This window comes from Microtus pennsylvanicus, chromosome 6 (genome assembly GCF_037038515.1).
Source record: "Microtus pennsylvanicus isolate mMicPen1 chromosome 6, mMicPen1.hap1, whole genome shotgun sequence".
NCBI classification, from domain to species: domain Eukaryota; kingdom Metazoa; phylum Chordata; class Mammalia; order Rodentia; family Cricetidae; genus Microtus; species Microtus pennsylvanicus.
Genome location: NC_134584.1, coordinates 11,119,801 through 11,142,487, shown reverse-complemented (window position 1 = coordinate 11,142,487; position 22,687 = coordinate 11,119,801). Strand labels below are relative to the sequence as shown.

Genomic DNA, 22,687 nt, shown 5'->3' with positions numbered 1-22,687 from the left:
AGCACAAGTTAGAGCCGTCTGAAAGGAGGGAGCCTCCACTGAGATAAGGCCTCCATGGGATCAGGCTGCAAGCCAGCTCCCCTCATGGCCTCTGCATCAGCTCCTGCCTCCAGGTTCCTACCCTGTTTGAGTTCCTGTCCTGACTTCTTTCTGTGATGAACAGTGTTGTGGAAGTGTAGGCCAAAGAAACCCTTTCCTCTCCAAGTTGTTTTGGCCGTGGCGTTTCAACACAGCAATGGCAACCCTAAGACACCATCCAAGCTCCCCACCCCCTCTCAGAATGCAGAGGCCTCTTCTTCCTGGCTTAGCCACAGGTGGCTGTGTTACTTGGGGCTAAGAACATGACTGATGAAACAGATGGTCATTCTTGCTGTGAGGACAGGACCAGGACCCTTGTGGGATACCAAAGCCCTCAGGTTCTCAAGGCTGGAGAGATGGCTCCCAGGTTGTGAGCACTTACTGCTCTTCCAGAGGACAAAGGTTTGTTTTTCAGCACCCAGCAGTAATTCCAGTCCCAAGGGATCTACCGCCCTCTTCTGGCCTCCATGGGTACTGCATGAGTGTGATACACAGACATTCAAGCAGGCAAAATGCACATAAAGTTAAATAATTTTTACATTTTTTAAAAGACTATTGTATTGGCATATAACCTGCACAATCCTCTTGTGTGCTTGAAACATCTCCCACATTAGCTACAGAAACAAATGCAGCATAAATATGACATAAATATGTGTTACACTGTATTTTAAGCCCATAACGACAAGGAAAGCCGTCCGTATGTGCTTAGTGCTGACATACTATTTTTATTTGCGTGGGGTTTGTTATTGCTGCTGTTTGTTTCATTCAGGACCAAATCCAGGGCCTTATATCTGGTTAGCAAGTGCTTTATCACTAAGTTATCTATAGCCCCTGCTCTAGATCCAGTTAAAACAATGTGTTGTCTATTCATGTTGAGTCTGCAGATAGGAAATCTCAAAATACAAAGGGCTGACTATGATCTATAGAAGCTAAAAATGTAGGGAAAGATCAGTTACACAACTGTTTGAGACTGTGTAAGCATTTATGTTAAAGTGATTGAATGGAATATATATATAATATATATAACTTTTATAAATTTATTTATTTTCTTATTTAGGTATTTGAAAACATATTCCAAGCTGGTCTCTAACTCCAAATACGCCAAGGATGACCTTGTGGCCCTAAGCTTCGCCCCCATGACACGCATCTCCTGAGTGCTGGCGTCACTGATAAGCACAGCTGAGCCCTGGCTTAGGCAGTGCTAGGGATCGAGCGCAGGGCATTGAGCCTGCTAGGCAAGCATTCTACCAACTGAGCGACATGCCCGCCCCCTGAATGCAGTGCAAGCCAACCCACGGGAGCAGTGCATTAGGTCATGGTGGAGACGACCGTGACACGTACTTGGAACCACATTCGCACGACTCTAATTTCGTCGCACTCTGGCACCTGAATTCTCTGAAGCTAGGAGAGCTGTCCCTGGCGCTTCTTTATAGGTGAAGCGTAAGGTCACCTTCTCAGTGTACCCAATTACATAACTGTCAGTAAAGCACATGACTGCGACTCCCGCCCGCCGGTGCCATATGCCACCCGGTCTTGGAGGGTGTCGGTGCTCTGAGTGGCAGGCAAACCTGCCTTCTAGAGTGTGGTGAAGACGTTGGCTGGGGGAAGCTCCATTCTGAATCCTCCCTGAGTGGGTAAACATGCTATTCCAGGAGCGTGGGGAGAATGGGTGCCCCCTCCTGGCACCTGCTACGAGCAGATCCGTTTCCATCTTTCAGGAGCCACGGGTGCCAACACTGCCCGGCGGCAGCCCCCCCAGGGAGATGAAGGCCGGCTCTTACCTGCCTGTGCAGCCGTGATGAGGGCTGTGTTCCCTTCGCTGTCCTGCCAGTTGACGTCGACGTGGGGGCACTCCGCTAGGGCCACCACAGTGTCCACGAAGCCATGGTAGCACGCAACAATAAGGCCAGTCTAGAAAGGAAGAGGGGACGTGGGTCAGAGGCACACAGCCCTGGCATCACCAGTGAGCTCTGGGGACCCTGAGGGGAAGAGCTGCCCCCACCCCCACCCCCGAAGCTGGAGAAGAGGCAGCAAGGACCTCAAGTCCCCAGTTCTCAACGTTTTCAACTTTTAGGTCAACCATTTACTTATCCGCAAACGAGCAGAGACCATCACCATGAGGCACAAGGTGTAGGGACATCAATGAACGGCTAGATCTCTGCCCTCAGGAGAGTTTCCCTCTGATGGGAAAGAAAGCATACACTACCAGCTTCATGTGTGTTAACAGCTGTGTGGAACAAGACAGGATGTGTGTGCATGGCAGGATCTGGGGGTGCAGCAGACTCACAGGGAGTATCTGGACCCAGTTTTGAAGGAAGCAAGGGAACACATGCCCCTGGAACAAGGATAAGAAGCATCTCAGTCAGAAAAACAGCGAGAGCAAAGCCAGACCTGGGCAAGTCCATCAGAGCATTCCCAGGTGGCCCAGAGGCTGGGGCAGCATGAACTGAGGGAGGGGTACCCAAGCCCTCTGGGTAGCCAAGAGCCCTGCAGCACTTTAGACAGTCGGTGGTCAATCTTCTGCATTAATTCGGAGTGCTGGGCAGAAATTGGCCTCAGGAGACCAGAGAAGCATGTACTATAGAAGCTGAGCAGGTGACAGTGGCCCAAGCTGGAGATATGTATGGATTCTCTATCGTGAAGACAGATTTGCTGTTAGGATGAACTCAGGTGTGTGAGAGAACACAGAACCAAGATGACACCAAAGTCTCATTCTAAACAATTGGGTGTCCACTGTCAAGTAAGGAGGAGGCTCTGGGGAGGGCAGGTATTTTAAAAAGGCAGCCGTGCAGACCACAGCACACAGCATCTGAGAGGAAGGCACTGTGGGGCACCAGGAGAGGTCTGTGAATGATGATGACTGATTCTGGAAATTACTGATGAAATATTTGCCAATTATCAAAAATATACAGGCCAGAGGGTGTTGGCACAAGCCTTGAATCCCAGCACTTGGGAGGCAGAGGCAGGCGGATCTCTGAGTTTGAGGCCAACCTGTTCTACAGAGCTAGTCCCAGGGCAATCAGGATTATACAGAAGAACACTGTCTCAAAAACAAAAACAAAAAAAGAATACATAATAGTAAGAACCTTCAACATTGCCAGGAGTGCAAACTACTGAAGTCACTATGGAAATTGGTGCAAAAGCTCCTCACAAAATCTGAAAACAGAGATGCCAACCGACTCAGTTATACCTCTCCTGAGCACATGCCAGGTCAGCACTTGGCAAAAATCTCTGCACAGCCATGTCATGCAGTGCTATTTGTGGTGACCGAGACAAGAACTCCATTTTTGTAGCTCAGTGATATTCTCTCATGTGTCTGAGGAATTACAAAACCAAGGCTTAGTTAGCTTCATCTGTAGATCAAGTCAGAAGTAGACTAGGGAAGTGGGGATTCCATGCAGCCCTTTGGAAACATGTAGGAGAAATATCCAGGCATGACATACACACACACACACACACACACACACACACACACACACACACACACACACACTTTTGACAAATGTATTGGGTAGATAACTCAAGAAAGTACAAACCGAGGCTTTACTGGAGGGCGGGTACCATAGACAGATGGCTTGTGTCTTCTTTACAGTCTCCTGCGGACTCCTAACCCACCGTGGGATAGCGTTAGAGGGTAGACCTATCGTGAGGATGGCACTAGTGTGGATTAGTGCCCACAGAATAGGGACCTCAGACAACTCTCCCTACCCCTTCCCAGCAGTCAAGGACATAGAAAGAAGGTGGCAATCTGAGACCTGAAGAGGCCCTCATCAGAGCAGAGCCCCCCAAAACCCTAACCTCTGGCCTCCACAGCCTACAAAACTGCAAAGGAAAGAAACTTCCATTGTTCATAAGTCACAGTCCACAGTGTTTTGTTATAGCAACCTCAGCTGACCAACACACGTCTAATAGTCAAGACATGGGGTTACTGTCTCTGACACCCAGATGACTAGTCCCCTAATATGGGCTCTCGGGAGCCAGACTTGATGATTACTGCTCGTTCAGTCCAGCCAATGCATGTTCTGCTGCATGGAGGTTGTCAAGTTGAAGTTCAGAGCAATCCCACAGTGACCGGGCACTGTTACCACCAGATTGTCAATCAAAATGTGACTTATGAGTCGGGCATGGGGGCATATTGCTGTATCTCAGCATTCAGGGGGCGGGAGCAGCAACTTGAGCACCAGGACCAAACTGATTCAAAACTACAGAAAAAGAATGATTTTTCTTAAGGTACCTTTCCCATTATCATAATAAATTGCCCTGTCAAAAGAATATTAGACCGTGTGCCCACGTTTCAAGCTCTAAAGAATATTGGAGTTATTGATATCCATAGGATAGGATAGTCAACTCCATAGAACTTGTCTGATAACTCTCTGGCTGATACGGGTTTTGAAATAGGTCATCCATACATAAGTTTTTTTTTCAGTTCTTTACTTTTAAAGAGAAAGCACAGAGCGCTGCAGGAGGCCTAGATGAGCAAGCTTCTGGAGCTCGCAGTCTTCCTGCCAGCCTGGTCACTGTACCGACTTCTCCATCCTCCTTGCTCAACTGTTAGCTCACGCTTGCACGAATGAGCCAGGATGCTCTCTACACCACCTGGGAGCACCCGAACTCTTCCCAAACATCTCTGGGTAGAGAAGCATTGCTCTAGTATTTGACAGTTTCCTGACTTAGAAATACAACGTACTGAACACACTGTAACTTCCTCTTTATGTACTAAGTGTCTGTGTGCGTGCACATGTGTGCGTGCACATGTGTGCGTGCACGTATCTGTGTCTGTGTGTGTGTGTGTGTGTGTGTGTGTTTCTTCAAAGTAAAAGAAGATTCTTTGCCATATGCTTCTGGCCTTTTTACATTGGCAAAAGCACCCCTGAAAACAACTTGCAATTACTGAAAGGCCTTCTGTTTCTCCCTTAGGAGTGTACAGAAGGCCGCAGGCCGACGGCTTGCTGCACTGGGTCCTGCTGCTCCTGGGGGTCATCAATGCAACATGCCTGGAAAGTCCTCGGCAGCAGCTGCAGCCCCAACAGGATCCTCCTCCTGTAAACACTCCATCCAGTTCCATAGGTGGCTACGTGTCTCTTGGGGTCCCTGGGTCGTGATCAGCCCTTCTTTTGGGACTGCCGTCACTGCGGTGCTAACACCGCGGGATCTGTTCCACCCACCACCTGAGGAAGAGTTCTCAGAACAGGAAACAGGCTTGGATGACGACAGCCCGATGCTTGGTCAGAAATGAAGACTGCCAGAGAAGAAAGAGATGACTAAACATGGGGGTTCGGGATGAAACATCAGGAGACAGGAAGCAGTGACGCCCATCTCTACCCCAGGGCCTTGGTGACTCTGCAAAATGAAGACCTTCGTCGCCTGTCTTCTTGGGCCCTGGTCCAAAAGACCAGCATCTCCACATTTAAAACTCTAGTTCACACTCTGGAAGGAACAGGGAGCTGCTCTTGGGGCCCCAGCTCTAGGAGAGGAGCTACTGATAATTGAAGACTTCTGGGGAGGAAGAGCAAGTTTTCTTAAAGGCTTCCGGCCCTAGTGGGCTGCCTGTGCCCTAGTAGATGGCCCTATGTCCATGCATGAGACAGCTCAGTGCATTGCACAAAGGAAAGGACACGGGTGTGGAGAGAAGGAAAGGTGGAATTACAGCGAGAGATATAATACATATTGTAAACGCGTCTGAAGTTCTCAAATAAAAAATCAATTCATGTTCAACTAGTTTAAATCCTGTCTTGGTGCCCATGTTCTTGTGATTCTGGTTTGCACTGCCCCAGTTTTAACTAAAACTAAACATCTCCGATATCTGTCGGCCATCAGCATTTCCAGTCTAACAAACAGTTTGTTTATATCCTTTGTCCATTTCCTACTGGCTTCTTCTCCTTTTCCTCATTGATCAGGCTATGTATTCAAAGTCAGCACTGTCCAAGAGAAATAGAACAGGTGCCACCAATGAAAGTTGTATAAAATGTCCTAATGGCCCTATTGATAAAAGCAATTATTCTGACAGTGTGCTTCTTTAACTCAACATATCCAAAATATTTCCATTTCAACAGCAATCAATGTAAGGGAAGAGAAGGACCTAGCTTCCAATCTTCCTATTTACCTTATATTTTGCCATCCTTTTCCACTTAATATAATAACATTATTAGTGTCTTCCAGTATGGTCATGCTTTTTGTGATTTGAGAAATCCTGCCTGGGCTGCAGAAATGACTCAATAGGCAATGGCACTCGTCACGAAAGCCTGAAAGCCCGAGTCTGAGCTCCAGAGTCCACACGGGTGTAAGACGAGAACTGGCTCCTCAAGTTGCCCCTGACCTCCACATGCATGCTGGGTCACTTATACAGACAGGCACACACACATACACATATACACATACACATATGTACACACATACACATATGCACACACATATGCACACACACACATACACATATGCACACACACACATATGCACACACACATACACACACATGCGCACACACACATACACACACATGCGCACACACGCACACACATATATACACATACACAAATAATTTTTTAAAGACAGAAATCCCTTCTGCTTGGGCATGGTGTATATATATATTCCTGTAACCCCAATACTGAGAAGGTGGAAGCAGGAGAATTGGGGATTCAAGGCCAGCCCCAGTTATATGAGAGCCTAACAAAAGAACAAAAACAAAATGCCTCCTTTGTCATAAGGCACCACAAAGATACTCATAATTCATTGGAAAGATTCAGAGCTTACTTTCAAATCTTTAGGTTTAATCACAATTGTCTCGTTTTCTACTGATGATCTTTGTAGAGATCTAATTTCCTTCCCCCACATGGTGAGCCAATGTCATCCACCATTTGTGAACAAATGCATCTCCACTGGCCAGTAACACTGCACTCGGACGTGTCCAGCGTCACACGATGCCAGTGCACTCGGGCGTGTCCAGCGTCACACGATGCCAGTGCACTCGGACGTGTCCAGCGTCACACAATGCCAGTGCACTCGGGCGTGTCCAGCGTCACACAATGCCAGTGCACTCGGACGTGTCCAGCATCACACGATGCCAGTGCACTCGGACGTGTCCAGCGTCACACGATGCCAGTGCACTCGGACGTGTCCAGCGTCACACGATGCCAGTGCACTCGGACGTGTCCAGCGTCACACGATGCCAGTGCACTTGGGCGCATCCCAGTGTCACACTGCCGGAGTGCTCTCCCAGCCCCCAAACAATCCTGACTTCACACTATAGTCTTGCTCCTCTCCACTCTCACACTGTGTCAAAATCGCTACCCCGCGCATGCGGTTTGACCGTGTTGGAAACGAAACGTGCAAAGTGACAGTGTGAACCGGGACACTCAAGTGTGGGTTGATGCCGGTTACATGAAGGCAGCAAGTGGAACTCTTGCTTCTCAAGCAAGCAGGCTCTTTCGAACCTCTCCATTTGGCCACAGAATGACACAGCAAGAAAGCCTCTGCCGGACATGGCTCCTTGACCAGCATTTACTGGCTTCTCAAAGCCCAAAGTCAAAACTTCTATTGTTTATATGTTACTCAATGGATATCAGTTTGCTACAGTAGAATGAAACAGATTAAGACGAGGACCAGAATGAAACAGATTAAGATAAGGACCAAGTTTTGGTCTTGTTTTTTAAGTCAAATCACATGAAGGGTGGAGAAAATAAGCTTTGCAGAACACCAGGTCACAGCCATGAGAAGACAGCCCGGGATGATGCCCAGGCTGCAGGAACAGGCATTTTGGAGATCATCTAGGGAAGGACAAAGGAAGGAGCTCTTCAGGGTCACTGCCTTAATACAATCACACTATAAACACAGGGATCCACAGAATCCAGCGGCACCGCAAGTAGTAGGAAGTCAAACCCATCCAGTGTTTCTCTCAGACCCACGCAATACTCAGTACAGTTTTCTCAGGAGTGTCTCAAAGTCACAATGGAGACCCCAGAATACCGAAGATGCCAGAAAAATGGGACATTCATGAGGCAGGCTGCAGACAGTGTGGAGTGCCTCAAGAGAGAGGCCACGGGCAACACTGTCTGGGAGACGGGGCTAGTAGCCAAGTCCAAGGAACCCAGATGATGACGTCATGAGCCCTGATAGACAAACGTGGAGCTACTAAGCGTTGGTGACCTTGCTTCAGTCCTAGCTAACCTTCCGCCCCACCCCTGTAGGAATGGGAATGCTGCTCCACACCTCTGTATCCTGGAAGTGCACCTGTTAGTCACTTCTCTTTCCACTATGAATGCCTGACAACAGTCAACTTCAGAGAAGGGATACAACCAGCTGTGGAGGGGAAGCCACAATGACGGTAGGAGACAGCTGATCATATTGTAGCTGTTGTTGGGAAGCGGAAAGAAGACAACAAGAAGAGCCAAGCTCTAAAACCTCAAAACCTACCCCCAGCAATGAGGTTACACCTCGAAGGTTCCATAGCTGGGGATCGTGAGCTAAACCAAAAGGTCTACAAACCAAGCATGGCAGTGTATACCTTTAACCCTGACACTCTGGAGACAGAGGCAGGCAGATCTGTGAGTTCCAGGATAGACTGCTCTACACAGTGATACTCTGCCTCAAGATCAAATAACATCAAGTAAAGGACCTATGGCAGTGGTTCTCAACCTGTGGGTCTCAAATGACCCTCTCACAGCGGTTGCCTAAAACCATCAGAAATCACCAGATATTTACATTATGATTCATTACACTTACAAAGTAGCAACAAAAACAATTTTATGGCTGGGGGCCACCACAACATGAGGAACTGTACTAAAAGGTTGCAGCATTAGGAAGGTTTAAGAACCACTGGCCTATGGAGACATTTCACACTAAAACCACAATGGTATCTAATTTGGTTTTGATTTTCACAAGAGCTGACAGCTAAGAGGCTACTGTGAGTCTCAGAGGCAACTTTGAACTTGGAATTTTGAATATGTTAGGATGGCTAGGACTCTGGGGACTTGAGAGATGGACTAAAAATGCATATGGCATTGAGATCAATACGAGACTTGAGAGCCCTGGGTAGGAGTCAGGTTGACTAAAGGTAGGCTTGTGATGATTGGCTCTGATTGTCCACTTGACTGGACTAAGAAACACCCAAGGAAGTAGTTCCCAACCTTCCTAATGCTGTGTCCCTTTAATACAGCTCCTCATGTTGTGATGACCCCAAGCATAAAGTTATTTTTTGTTGCTACTTCATAACTGTCATTGTTACTGTTATGAATTGTAATTATAAATATCTGTTTTCCGATGGTCTTAGGTGACCCTGTGAGAAGGTCATTCAACCCCCAAAGGGGTGACAGCCCACAGGCTGAGAACTGCTGGCCTAGGGCATTAAGGACATACTTTGGTCTTGTATGTGAGGGTGTTTCCAAAGGTGTTTAACTGAGAGGTGAAGGTCTACGTTAAATGTGGCACTACCCTATGAACTGAGGTTTTAGGTTGAATAAAAAAGGTAAAAATCCAGTTGAACACCAGCAATCCCTTCCCCTGCTTCCTAGGATGCCCAGATATGAGCAAGCAGGCAGCTCCCACCACGAGGCATGACCTGGTCCCTCTGCCAGTCCTTCACCGCCTAGATGGATGGCCTCCCCAAACCACGAGCCAAAATGCTTTCTCCCTTAAGTTGCTTCTTGTGGGCTATTTGGTAGTAATGATAAGAAGAGCTAACATACTGAAATACATAATCATTGTTGTCTTGTCAATAATCATAAAGTTTACTAGATATCCACTGTGATTAGAGACATATAACTAATTCCAATTATCAGCTTGGAAAATTTCTCTGGGCTTCAATCAGGACAGAAGGACAGACAGGCTTAGAAGACAGAGAGCAATGCAGTTTCTTCACCTAAAACAGTGATCTTCTTTGGAAATTAGGAAGAGTTGAAGAACAATTTTTCTATTGTATAATCTCATTAAACATTTAAAATGAGACCTATGAAGAATTTTAATAAAAGGAAAGTACTAAACAGTAAAATAAATTAAAAATAGACAAAACTTATATAAAAAACTGAAAAAAATTAACTATTAACAATGCATAGGGTGGGGGTGGGAAGAAAGTCAACAGGATTTTGGTTTGATTGCTCAGAATGAGGCTACTTACTATTTGTAGTGGGCTAGATGAGAACGTCCCCCACAGTCTCAGACATCTGAAACTGGATTCTCAGTTGGTGGCACAGTTTAGGGGGTCATGGAGCCTTTAGGAGGTGCAGCCTTGCTGGCAAAGGGAGATGGCTGGGACCAGTTCCCAGAGTGTCTCACTCCATCCCCTCCATAACCCATTAAATAAATACCCACTTTCTCTGCATGGTGTGCCTACCCATCTCAGTTTCTCACCATGTGGCTCCATGCCTAGGACCTGCAGGCCACGCAGTAAAAATAAAATGACACTGTTCCCCATTACAATTTTCCCCTTTAGCTGCTTCCAGCTGATCTACTGCAGGCTTCCGACATCAACATGTTCTACTTAGTGATAAATAAAACCCTGCTCTGTGCGTGTATATGCCTGTGACTGTCTATATGTGTGGTGGTGTATGTCTCTGTGTGCATGTATCTGTATGTGTGTGCTGTGTGTGTATCTTGTGCGTCTGTGTATGACTGTGTGTGTTGTTTGTGTGCATTCTTAGTGCATAAAGACCCATGTATGCACAGTGGAGTTTAGAGACTGATGTCACGTGTTCCTTTCCAACTTACTTTTGACGCAGGGTCTTTCACTGAGCCTGGAGTTCACTGGTTAGCTAAACTGTCTGGTCAGTAAACCCCTGGGACCCACGTGTTGCCTGTCCCACACTTGGAACTTCTGGCTGTTTGAGGCGAGTGCTGGAGACCCTAACATAGGTCCTCAGGAGGCTAGGCTCGCCAGCCCTTTTTTTTTTTTTTTTTTTTTTTTTGGTTTTTTGAGACAGGGTTTCTCTGTGGTTTTGGAGCCTGTCCTGGAACTAGCTCTTGTAGACCAGGCTGGTCTCGAACTCACAGAGATCCGCCTGCCTCTGCCTCCCAAATGCTTCGCCAGCCCTTTTTATACATTAAACCTGTCTCCCAGTTTCCCTGTTCCCACAATGTTTTAGAAGACTAAGTTTCCACAAATCCTGGGCTGAATAAGCTAGCTTACACCATATGAACCAGTGCAAAGGGTAGAGAACGGACAAGCTGACTGATGATTTCCTCAGACAACTAACCCAATTGGTTCAGCCTCTGCCCCAGCCACTCAAGAGAGGTCTCTGGATCCGTAACATCAGTATTGCCAGGAGTTGCAGAGAGATGCAAACCTCAGGCCCCAGCACCAGGCTCCTGAGTCAGAACTTATATTTTTTAATAAGCTCCCAAGTGGTCTGTGGGCCATGAGACAGGAAGATGCAGGGTAAGGGTACTGGGTGAGTGAGGCTCTCGGCAGGGCAGTGAAGATGCCCACACTGCCCAGGAACCTGGGTCCACACACCTCTCCCTCATTCAGCGATGCCAGCCATAGCGTTCACCTCACTTTTCTGTTCTCCTTTGATTGTGACTGGTTTTTTTCTTTGAATGAGGAGGCACACCCACTCTCTTGCCTTGTCCAGTCATTCTCGTGGTGTATACTAATAAACACTTGCCTATTTCCAGCCTAAGGTACCCACAGTCACCCTCAAATGCCTCCCTCATAATACTACCAACAGACTACCTCTTTGAGAACACACAAAAGCCCCTTGTGAGAAGGCTGGGCTGCAATGGTCATGAAGAAAGGCAGGAAATGGTGGCTTATACTTGGTCTTTTAGATTTTAGATTTAAGAATATATAGGTATAGTTCCATTTGCTAAGAATTTGATTAGGTAACTAATCAAATATCCACAGAAAGAGGCCCCAGGGAGGAGAGCCTGAATAATCTTCATCCACCACCAACAGGCAAGCACTGGTAGAGAACCTGGCAGGGAGTGGAAACAGGAAGAGGAGCCAAGCAGACAGACACAGAAGGTCCTTCCTCTGGGTACACTGGGCCTAGGGAAGGAGCCCGGGAAGCAAACAATGCAATGTGCTTGGGCCCAGGGGACAGTGGGTGAGGCAGAGCAGGGGAAATTGTCCCAAGCCTGGGAGGGGTTGGCACAGTGCAGGTCACCAGAGGAAGAGGACCTCTTCACAGGACCGGTGGCCAGGGAGGACAGGACCATGTCACAAATGCACAGAAGCCTCCAGGTGAAGGCAGTCGCAGTGTGGGCTTAGGTGGTGACCCATGACCTCATCGGGGAGAGCCACAGCATGGTCTTCACAGCGTGGAGTATCCCCAAAAGCCTGGCTCCCCAGCGGGAGACACAGAAGATGAAAGACAGCCTTCCATTTTCTTTTATTTTCAAAATAGTCTTTAAATACATGTGTGTGTCCCCCCTCCCCCGCCTTTTTTTTTTTTTAACCAAGCTGCCGACTCATTTGTGACTTCAGATGTAACTGAAACTGACACCTGTCTGTCTGACTCATAACTGTCGGGGCAGATAACTGGGATGGGACATTCTGGGCTCCGGCATGCCTGTGCTCTCAGGTGCACGCTAACGTCTCCTAGAGTGATTCCCTTATGTAAAAGCATTTAAATTATAACCTTTCCCAAATGTGAAGGTGTTCGATATCATTAGTCACCAGGGAGATGGAAATGGAACCCACAAAGAGACAGCACCGCACACCCACCAGGACGGCTAAAATTAAAAAGACTGACAATCCCAAATGTTGGCGAGGGTGTGGAGCGCTCGTGCTCCCGGCAGGTGGGGGTGTGGAGTGGAGGCCACCACTGGAAGTCTGGTTGCTCTTCAAGCCTACACATGTCTACCTCATGACACAGCAATGCTCACAGACACGCTCCAGAGAAATACCATCAGCGCTCAAATTAAGAGAGATACAAGGACATTGGGGAGCCTGATTCACAACTCACAGGCCCAAACGGCACACAGTGTCAACATTCATCATTAAGACACCTAACAAAGCCAGGTACAACAGCTCACGCTTGCTGTCCTACTTCTCAGGCTACATGGAGGAAGAGAAGAGGAAGAGGAGGAAGAACAGGTAAACCTGGAAATACATGCATTTACAGGATATGCTTAAGAATAAAAGAACAAAATCTTGCTACATATGCAACAACTGAGAGACCTCGAACATTCCATTGAACAAACAGCCAAGTCCCGAGGAGTGTTTGCTGCCATACAACTCAGCAGTTCCAGCCCTAGGTACACATCCAAGGGAGGTTAAATGGGAAACGCAGAGGGACCTGCGCCCTTGGGTTCAGAGCTGCTTTACTCACAATAACGAAAGCACCCAAGGCTTCGGCAGATGACAAGCTACACATGGGGTACACATAGAAGGCGATTTCCCCATTCTATAAAGGAAGAGAGTCCTAATACTCGCTACAACATAAGCAGACCTTCACAAGTGACATACTCCAGGAACAAAAGAGCACATCGAGTTCTCTGTGCATGCACTTGTTTTTCATTGCTGGGATAAAATAGCACGACGGAAAGAAACTTGTGGAAGTAAGGGTTCCTGTCGGCTTATGGTTCCACAGGGGAAGTCTACAGTGATAAGGAAGTCATGGCAGGGGGCAGCAGGAGCACACAGCTGATCAGTTTGTCACACAGGAAGCTAGGAGAGCTGATTGATTAAGGGGTGAGCCTAGAAACCTTCACAACCCACTCATAGTGATGTGCTTCTCTAGCAGGACCGACCCTCCTAAAGTTTCCATGACTTCCCCTAAAGTCCCACCAACTGGTGATGAATGTTCAAACGCCTGAGCCTGCTCATCCAAACCACTGCATTCTGTCCGTGTGAAACACGGCATAACAAACGGTAAAGACAGTAGGTTAGAGAGAGCAGAACCCGAGAGGGGAGGGAGTTGGCGATGGCTTCCTGGTCACAGGGTTGCTTTTGGTGACAGATCTTTGGAAACAGTGGTGACAGTTTCAGAGCATAGCGTCACTAAGGTAATTCATGCCACCAAAGAGCACGCTCCCAACAATGGTTAAAGGAGCCAGTTCCACTACACATATTTACCACAACATTTAAAAACAACAAAATGTGCAAAAAAAAAATCGAGCATTTCTTTTAAACAGGTAAACTAACATGTGAACTGTTTCTCACTACAATTATTTAAAATGGAAAGGGCTGGAGACGTGGATCTGCCGATTAGAGAGAGCACCTACTGCTCTTACACGGACCTAAATTCAATTCACAGCCCCCACGTCAGGTATAGCACAACCGCCTCCAAATCCATTTCCCCTGGATCTGCCTCCTCCTCTGGACTCTGTGTGCCTGCACTCAGACAGGCAGACACCCCCACACACTTACAGACATACATTTGTATATACATCACTTTAAAAATAAGAAAAAATTTAGATGAAGAGAAAAGGCAACCCAGAGGTCCACAGACACAGAAGATAAACTCAAAACCTTTGTGATGGGTGAAAGAAGCCAGTCACAGGGTAGGCTCTGGGATTCCAGAGGCTTCTGCCTTGCCTCCACTGATCCATGGTTTTAAAGCAATCTGCACAGTGGCCACCTCTGGTGGGCAGGGACCGACTAGAAAGGGGGCAAAGGGAAGCATACTGGAGGTGGAAACTCCCAAATCTCGGCGAGGGGGAGATGACCACACAGGTGCAGAGAGAGTCACATGCCGCACATGCTTGGTGACATACCGCACACATTAAGATGACAGTAGAACATTCTGCCGTTCACTGACCTCACAGTCACCGTGATGTCATGCCGATGATGAATTGGTTGTATAAATTTATTACACCAACAGTCATAAAAAGCGATATTCAGTACACTGTATCTGATGATGATAATATGTAGTGTGTGCTGGATTATATATTTCCTACCTCACACCTGTCGTCGTTTTTATGTGTGTATGTATATGCACATGTATGTTCATGTATGTGAAACTGCACGTGTATAAATGTGCATGCACACATTGTACATGCTTGTAGAAGGCAGACAACAGCCTCGAGGCCATTCCTGAGACACCCGTTTTGTGAACGGGGGTCTCTCACTGGCCTGTAATTTGTCATGTAGGCTAGCTGTAGCTATGAGCACCAGGGAACTACCCATCTCAACCCCAACACCAGGATTATACGTGCCATCTACCACGCCTAGATTTCTCTAACGTGGGTTCTGGAGATTTACCTCAGAGCCTGGGCTATCTCTAAAGCACTGGCCATTATTTTTTTTAATGGATCATTTTACTAGCAAAAAGAATTTTTATAGTAAAACAGAACGTTCTGTCATGATGGCAACAGCCTCACGTCTCTGGTTTACCTTGTGGTTTTACTGCACCACAAGGCCATGGAGGGACTGGCCCACGCAGGCTCTCAGGAGCACAGCCTATGGCATCAGTACAGTACCACCTAGCAACGCATTCTCAGAGGGCACACCTACGTCAGCGGTGCATGACCAACCTGTTGAAAGCGCCCAGCTGTTAGAATACACACGCTTTGTTGCGTGTAAGCAGCAGCTCTGTAAAGCACGCGGAGGGAAAGACCAAGTGTGGTCAGTGCTGGCAGAGCGGGGTTCCCAGGGGGAGCTAACAGCGCCATGGCCACTGAGTGAAAAGGCAGCATCTCCTCAGGGTGGAGAGAAAGCAACCATAGAAAGAGAGAGTGAGCAGGGTGGGGAACAGAAGGCAGAGGGACCTATCTGACTGGGCCCCTGACAAAGAAAACATTGAGGAAAAAAAAATCAAGGTCTCTTTGTAAACACACCAAGGTCCAGAAAGCCAAAACCATTAGAATGCCCGTGTACACACTCAACACACATCAGTTTGAAGCACAGGCTCATACTTAGCACCGAGTTGAAGTAGGGCTTCATAATGATTACAAGTGCACACACAATGACGTCATTCTTTTGCTTTGGTGTTTTCTTCCTTGCCTGGAACAGGCTGTCCAGCTTACTCCAGGAACAACAGATGCCCCAGGCACAACCAAGAAGAAGTTGCCAACTTGTGAGTTCTACCATGCCCTGGATGAATTTCCCTCAGAAAGCACTTCCCCCTCCAAGAAGGGTTCTCCCCACCCTCGCAGCTCTTCAGCTTCAGGCTGACACCAGCCATGGAAAAGGAAAAGCTGGTGATTTCCAGAGTTAGAATCGACTAGAAGGTGATGACCAGGACAGACAGGGAAATGGCAGGGCAGGGACTCACAACTGAGGACAGAACCCTGGGAAAGCAGGCAGGATCCTTGGGGGGTGCATGGGCAACCTTGTTATGTTACCCGGGGTTCTCAGCCACGCTCCCCTCTCCTTCAGTTACTACAGAAGTAGCCGTATGGACAGAGTCTAGTTTACTGCTCTGGAATAGAAATAAAGACATTTGCAGCAGGGTGCAATGGCACAAACGGGGATCTTAGCCGTGGAGAAGCCAGTGCAGAAGGATCCCAAGTTTGAGGCTAACTTGGGTTTCCTGGTTGGGTACTGTCTCAAAACAGATTCACACGGGGTAGGGGGATATCTTAGCCCTTGGTATCCATGAATGTGATCTTATTTGGAAATAGTCCCTTTGTAGATAAAAACATAAAAGATCTTTAGGGGTCATCCAGGAGGTCTGAGACAGAAAAACGACATGAAAATCGGGGTGGTTTTCGGAGCAATGCACTACACACCCAGGAGTGCTATGCTTGAGCATAGGCGACAGGGAGCGTGGCTCTGTCATCACCTGGATTTCTGACTTCCAGACTTCAGAACTGAGGGCTCAGGGCCCAGTCTGTGAGACTGGGAGAGAAAAAGGAGAGAGGCTGGAATCAGGCCCCACCCAGCACCAGGCTAGCCTTGATTCCTTAGTTCCTCCCCTGAACCCTATCACATTCTCAGGGTGTCCTTGTTGCCCCAGTTCAGGCCCCCCATCCCAGACTCTGGGAGCCAGCCATGAAAAGCTAAGTATGGGCAGGTCACCCAAAGGCAGTTCTTTACTTCCAACCTTTATCACCTGCCAGAGAGAACTCTACCCTGATAAATTTAAATAGAGGCCCCAAGAGAGTCTCAGGAGTTTACCCTGAAGCAATACCTGGCTGCAGAAAGAACCACAAACTGAGATTAAGGAAATGCCTAACATTCCAACCACTGTAGATAGGACCACCTGCCAGAACACACTCACCAAGATACTCCTAAACAAATGTCAGCCAATCAGAGGTCCTAAACCTCAGAAACCCTTCACCCCCACCTTTACTACTATAAAAACCCAACTCTAACAGAGCTCAGGGTTCTCCATTTATTCCAATACATTGGACACGCTGAGAGACCGAGTTTGCAAACTTGCTTAAAATAAAGGCTCTTTGCTTTTACATACGGGACTTGGTCTCCTTGTTAGCTTTGGTGGGGACTTCGCGGATTTGGTCATAACACAGACCACTGCTCAGCTCTCTCTGCGGGCTCACAGACACAGACACACACACACACACACACACACACACACACACACACACACCCCTCCCACCACTGAACTTACTCCTCCCTCTATAGCCCCTCCCATTTAAAGGCTGCTCATGTTCCAGGAGTCCCAAGTCCCAGGCCTAAGTATGGTTGCTCAACACGTGGTTCACAGCAACGGTGAGGATTACAGGTGATTTGTTCAGAAGTCCCCTCAAAGGACAAAGCAGGCAGACCTAATGGTGAGCGACTACCCTCCAGGGGCCTCAGAACTCTGGAGGGTTTCCCTTCTCACAGGGCCAGCGGCAGCTGCAAGCACTTTTCTCACTTCTCAGCGAGGGGGGGGCCTGTCTAGAGAGAGACAGCAGCTTTTAAAAGCACTATGGATCCTTCCTGCTCATCAGTCCCATCAACGCAGTTATTCAACCCCCATGAGCTCTGGGAGGCCTTGGGAGCCTCGAGGGACGTGGGGGCTCCTGGAGTCCCTAGAGATGTTTCTTCTACTGGGTAGGGTAAGTCAGGAAGCTAAAAAGAATGACTTCTTGGCAGAGAAGGAGGTGACCGGAAAGGAGTTTAGAGAGGGATGCCAGGAAGCCAGAGCTGCTGGGACTGGGTGAGATCAGCGGAGAGCCCTGGTGGTGGGGGGGGGGGGGTACAGAGTGGGCAGGATCCGACCACAGATGAGGGAAGAGAAGGCGGCTTCAGAGCACTGGTGGCAGAACTGGAGGTGTTCTGTCAGGGCCAGGTGTGGGCCAGGGTAGGAGGGTGACTGCAGGAGGCGGCAGGGGACAGAGGAGACTGAGCCATAGAGCAGGTGAGCAGGAGATGGGCCCAGAGAGGGGCCAGGGCTCCTGGGTTTCCTGGTTTCTACTCTTGATAGGAAAACTTATTGGAGAGATAAATGTATATATGACATGAAAAGGAGGTGGAAGAGGAAGAGAGAAGCTGGCAGGTTGTCTTGTAAATTTCAGCATTTTAAGAGGCAAGGCGATGAAAAACCTGAAGCCAGTCTGGGCTCAACAGGGAGTTAGTTCTACACACTCTTCAACAGAGAAACTGTAAACACAAGCCTCCAAGAACGCCCAGTGATTGGACAAACCTGCTTCCAGAGGCGATTTCACCGCCCATTTGAGTGCCTGGCCAAAACTACCAAGGAGTGATCGATGCTCCCCCCCCCACTGCATACCAGGGGGCGGGCTCCCTCATTCACCCCACTGCCCTCTCACCGGGGTCACATCTGGCAGCAGACCTTACCTTTCCTTTGTACCAACATGCAACATGCCACGCTTTGCCCGCCGTTCAGACCCTGAAAACTCTACTCTTTCTAGCAGGCGCTCCAAACACTCCACCCTCTTCCTTTAGTCAGAGATTTTTTTTTCCTCATGGGTAATATTAATAGTAAACACAAGTACTTATAATCAATCAGTTCAAATAAATAAAAAATATCAGTTATACACAAAATAAACCAAAAAAGATTCTTAAAAAAGTATAATTTAAAAAAAAAAACCAGCAAGTCACTCAATGAGTACATAGAAAAAGAGACAGCTCCCAGCTCCCATGCCCATGGTGGGTGGGGTCCTGTCCGTCTCAGTGGTCCCGTCACTGACACCTGTTGTAAAAGTAGGTATTTGTTTGGCACATTTGCAAAAAAAACCTAAAATCTGACTGTACGTTGCACGCCTATACTCAAAACACTTGGTCATTTGCCTACCTTTTCTTCTCCAGCTACCGGAAGGCCGGTGGACGGCTAACAAGAGGGACAAGCAGCTGACCGAGGAGACACACAGGACAAACACTTTGCAAATGTCATACGCACTCTGCCCCCTTTCAAACCAGTAAAGGAAAATGCAAACGAAGCCAGCAGGGCAGCGCAGACCATCAAGGAGATTCTGGGGTTCAGCAGGGCAGGTGATGGCACCCGCCACCAGGTCTGGTGAGCGGAATTGTCCTCTGACCTTTACCCGCACACAACGACCTGCACACACAGGCCATCCGTTAGTGTAAGACCCTCGCTGCTTAGACAGTTCTACTCAAGAATCACCTACCCACAAGCTGCCAGCGACTCCCTGAGGTAGTACTGTCTTCACCTCTGACTACATCTGCCTGCTTGCAGCTGTAACACTTCTGTAGTGTGCCCCTTAGGTCACTGTAGCCTCAGGGACGTGCAGAAGTTGATCACGCGCCTCAAATACTTGCTTTCTAATACCTGAGTACCTGAAGCAATGTTTGAACTAAGGGAGCTTCCCAGCTTTGCGATTTTGCTTTTTTCTTTGTAAAGAATAATGAGTTAACAGCTATGATTTTACAGCCAAAACAAGAATAAAGACCACGTAAAATACATGCTGTGGTAAATTAAAATGTATCACCAAGGAGAAAAGAGAAGGTGATCCTGTCTCGCCAGGATCCCCAGCAAAGTGATGGACGCCGAGTTATAGCAATACAAATTTTACTTTCTAGTTTGTAAAATCAACCTAGAGAGTTGAGATAAAAGCATGGTTATGAAGTCAAGCAAATGTCGCTAATCTTCCCCGCAGGAAAGAGCTAAAGACAGAATGAGAGGTGGACGTGGAGAGAGGTGGGGGATTAAGAATGGCCTTAACCACCAGAGAAGCTGGGAAAACAAAAAGAAAAATAAAAAAACCAGCCAGCACTGGTATGGAAAGACAAAGGTGGGCGGGCATGGTGGCATGCATCTATGACTCTAGAGCCTGACACCAGAGAATCTCAAATTTGAGGCTAGCCTGGGCCACATAGGTTGCAAGCATGTCCCAAATACACACACACACACACACACACCATACAAAGAATGAAAGTAATACATATGAAATAATGCCGATGAGTGGCTGGGGTCTGACTCAGGAGGGGGAAAGAGAGGGATAGGAACCAAAAAACCCCATCTGCCACCACAGCAAGTCATGAGCGTCACCCCAAACTCATGACTCAAGACTCATGAGTGAGCAGGTTCCCTGGCAGAAGGGCATCCGGTTCTTGCCACATGGAACGAAAGCGAAAGTGAGAACGGTAGAAAGTGGCCCGGCACTGTAAGCAGCAGCCACGCCAGAGGTCGGGGCAGATAACTGCCGCTTTCCACGGCAAGCTCACTGGGCTTCTAAACCGTTTTCTGAATGCAAGAGTCTGTTACTTTATTTTCTTCTCGCCTCATTCTCCTAAACACAGGAATAAGAATGCAGACAAACAGGATGTGGGTAGAGCAGAGGCCCCAGGAAAAGTCCTCTGTCTTTAAAGGTTAAGTGTTGAAAGAAATGACCTGGACAATGGATTGAACACACAAGCAGCTTTGCTGGGCAAGTTAATAACTGAGTAATAAAACTTGTATAAAGCCAGGTGTGGTGGCACGTGCCTGCAATCCCAGCGCTCAAAAGGAGACAGCAGGAACGAGATGTCTAGGGTATCCCAGGATAAACACTGAGAACTTGTCTCCCTCTCTCATACATACACACATTCTAAGCATGAGATCCCAGTACTTGACAGGTTGAACGGTGAGCTAGAGACCAGCCTGGGCTACAGGGTAAAACCTTATCTCAAAGCAGGAGAAAATACTTAAGGTGCTCAGTAACATGGTTTGTCAAGGAGAGGTGCTTGCCACCAACATTGGCTAGCTAAGTTCCATCGCCAGGACCCACATATGACAGGAAAATAGAATGGAGTCTCTGCAGGCTGTCTTCTGACATCCACACATGCGTGCCACAGATGCCATGGCATGCATCCCATCCCCCTCTTCACAGGCGCACAAAACCAAACATCAATAAATGTTTAAAACTTAAGAGCAAAAATAAATGCATATACATAAACACATATATAAATACATATCCATATATAGCAAACAATTCATTTATCAATGAGATAGAGACATATTTTGAGAGCATAGAAACAACTAAAATATATAAATGTACTAGACAAAAAAATATTCCTTTGAATAAAAACAGCAAAAGCAAAAATTAAAAGGCCATTGAAGAACAGCAATCAAAATTCACAGTGCACAGGGGTTTATTTAAAAATCTACAGGAGCATATTAAATATCAGCCTGAAGTACCAACAGTGTAATTATGATATTATAATTATAATTATCCAAATGGGTAAAGAAGAGGATAGCCAAAGACCAACAAAGAGCTAACGAGCATGTGAGCCGCACACGGGCTCCACAGCAGGCAGAAGGTAAGTTAAAGCATTAATGAGACGACAGGTACTCACAATAAAGATAAAATAGCGTCAAGAAATCACATTATCCAGTGGCTGGTGCTGCCTCAGGGGGAAAGCGAGGCCAGATCTTTACCTGGTGTCCTAAGCCCAAAAATGAGTCAGTAAACATACGGCCATAAAGACACTGGGAGGAAATTCAGACGACTCCTTCTATAAACTTGGCTTAGAAAGGGTGGCTTGGCCTGGCAGTAATGGTCCATGCCTTTAATCCCAGCACTTGGGAGGCAGAGGTAGGTGGATCTCAGTGAGTTTAAGGTCAGCCTGGTCTACAAAGCGAGTTCCAGGACAACCAGGACTGTTACATAGAGAAACCCTGTCTCGAAAAAAACCAAAAACAGGAAAAAAAAAAAAAAAAGGGAAGGAAGGGTGGTTTGAAGCTCAGTGTCAAACCCTAAAGAAATGAAATTCTCCTCAGCAAAACTGTGCAGAGCAAACCAGAGACTGCTGGTTTCAGATGCCATACAGGGCAGCACTCAGACCCTCTCCGTATATAAAGACAACTTTTGGTCTACAGCCGAGGGTGCGGTGCATGCCTTTCAGAGGCAGATGCAGAGGGACCAACTTAGTCTACATAGTGAGTACCAGGCCAGCCAAGTCAGCTACATCTTAAAATGCTAGCTCAAGGAAACAAGAATCTAGTGGAGACATCCACCTTCCAGCCAAGGAGGTCTGGCAGGCCCAGTCCCCGGAAAGGTGAAATCCCTGAGCTCAGCTTCAGGCGCCCTCTGGACAGCTGTTTACTCACAGGGCTGAATCAGAGAAACCAAGCAGGAGGCCAGCAAAGGATCAGAGGAAAACAATCCAATGTGAAAAGACAACATAAGGATGTGGCCTGCCAGTGACAGCAAACATGCAAAGCATGCCATTACCGTAGGAAACCCAAAGCTAGACCTAAGGATAAGGCAAGCCAGGAGAATGGACTTACAATGGCCACAAGACAGCCTGCAACAGTCTGCCCTGTTCTGTCTGCCTGTGGCAACTCTCTGGAGGGAGGTCAGCCACCCAGGGCTACAATAGAAT

At 47.5% G+C, this 22,687-nt stretch overlaps 1 protein-coding gene across 1 annotated transcript in view; it reads right to left on the bottom strand.

The window, feature by feature from the left end:
- The window catches only part of Ankrd33b (ankyrin repeat domain 33B), a 63,766-nt gene that overhangs the window by 20,336 nt on the left and 20,743 nt on the right, over window positions 1-22,687 (bottom strand). Inside the window, exon 2 of the mRNA XM_075975794.1 lies at window positions 1,860-1,989. Coding sequence (XP_075831909.1) covers window positions 1,860-1,989 — 130 coding nt within the window. The remainder of the gene's footprint in view (window positions 1-1,859; window positions 1,990-22,687) is intronic.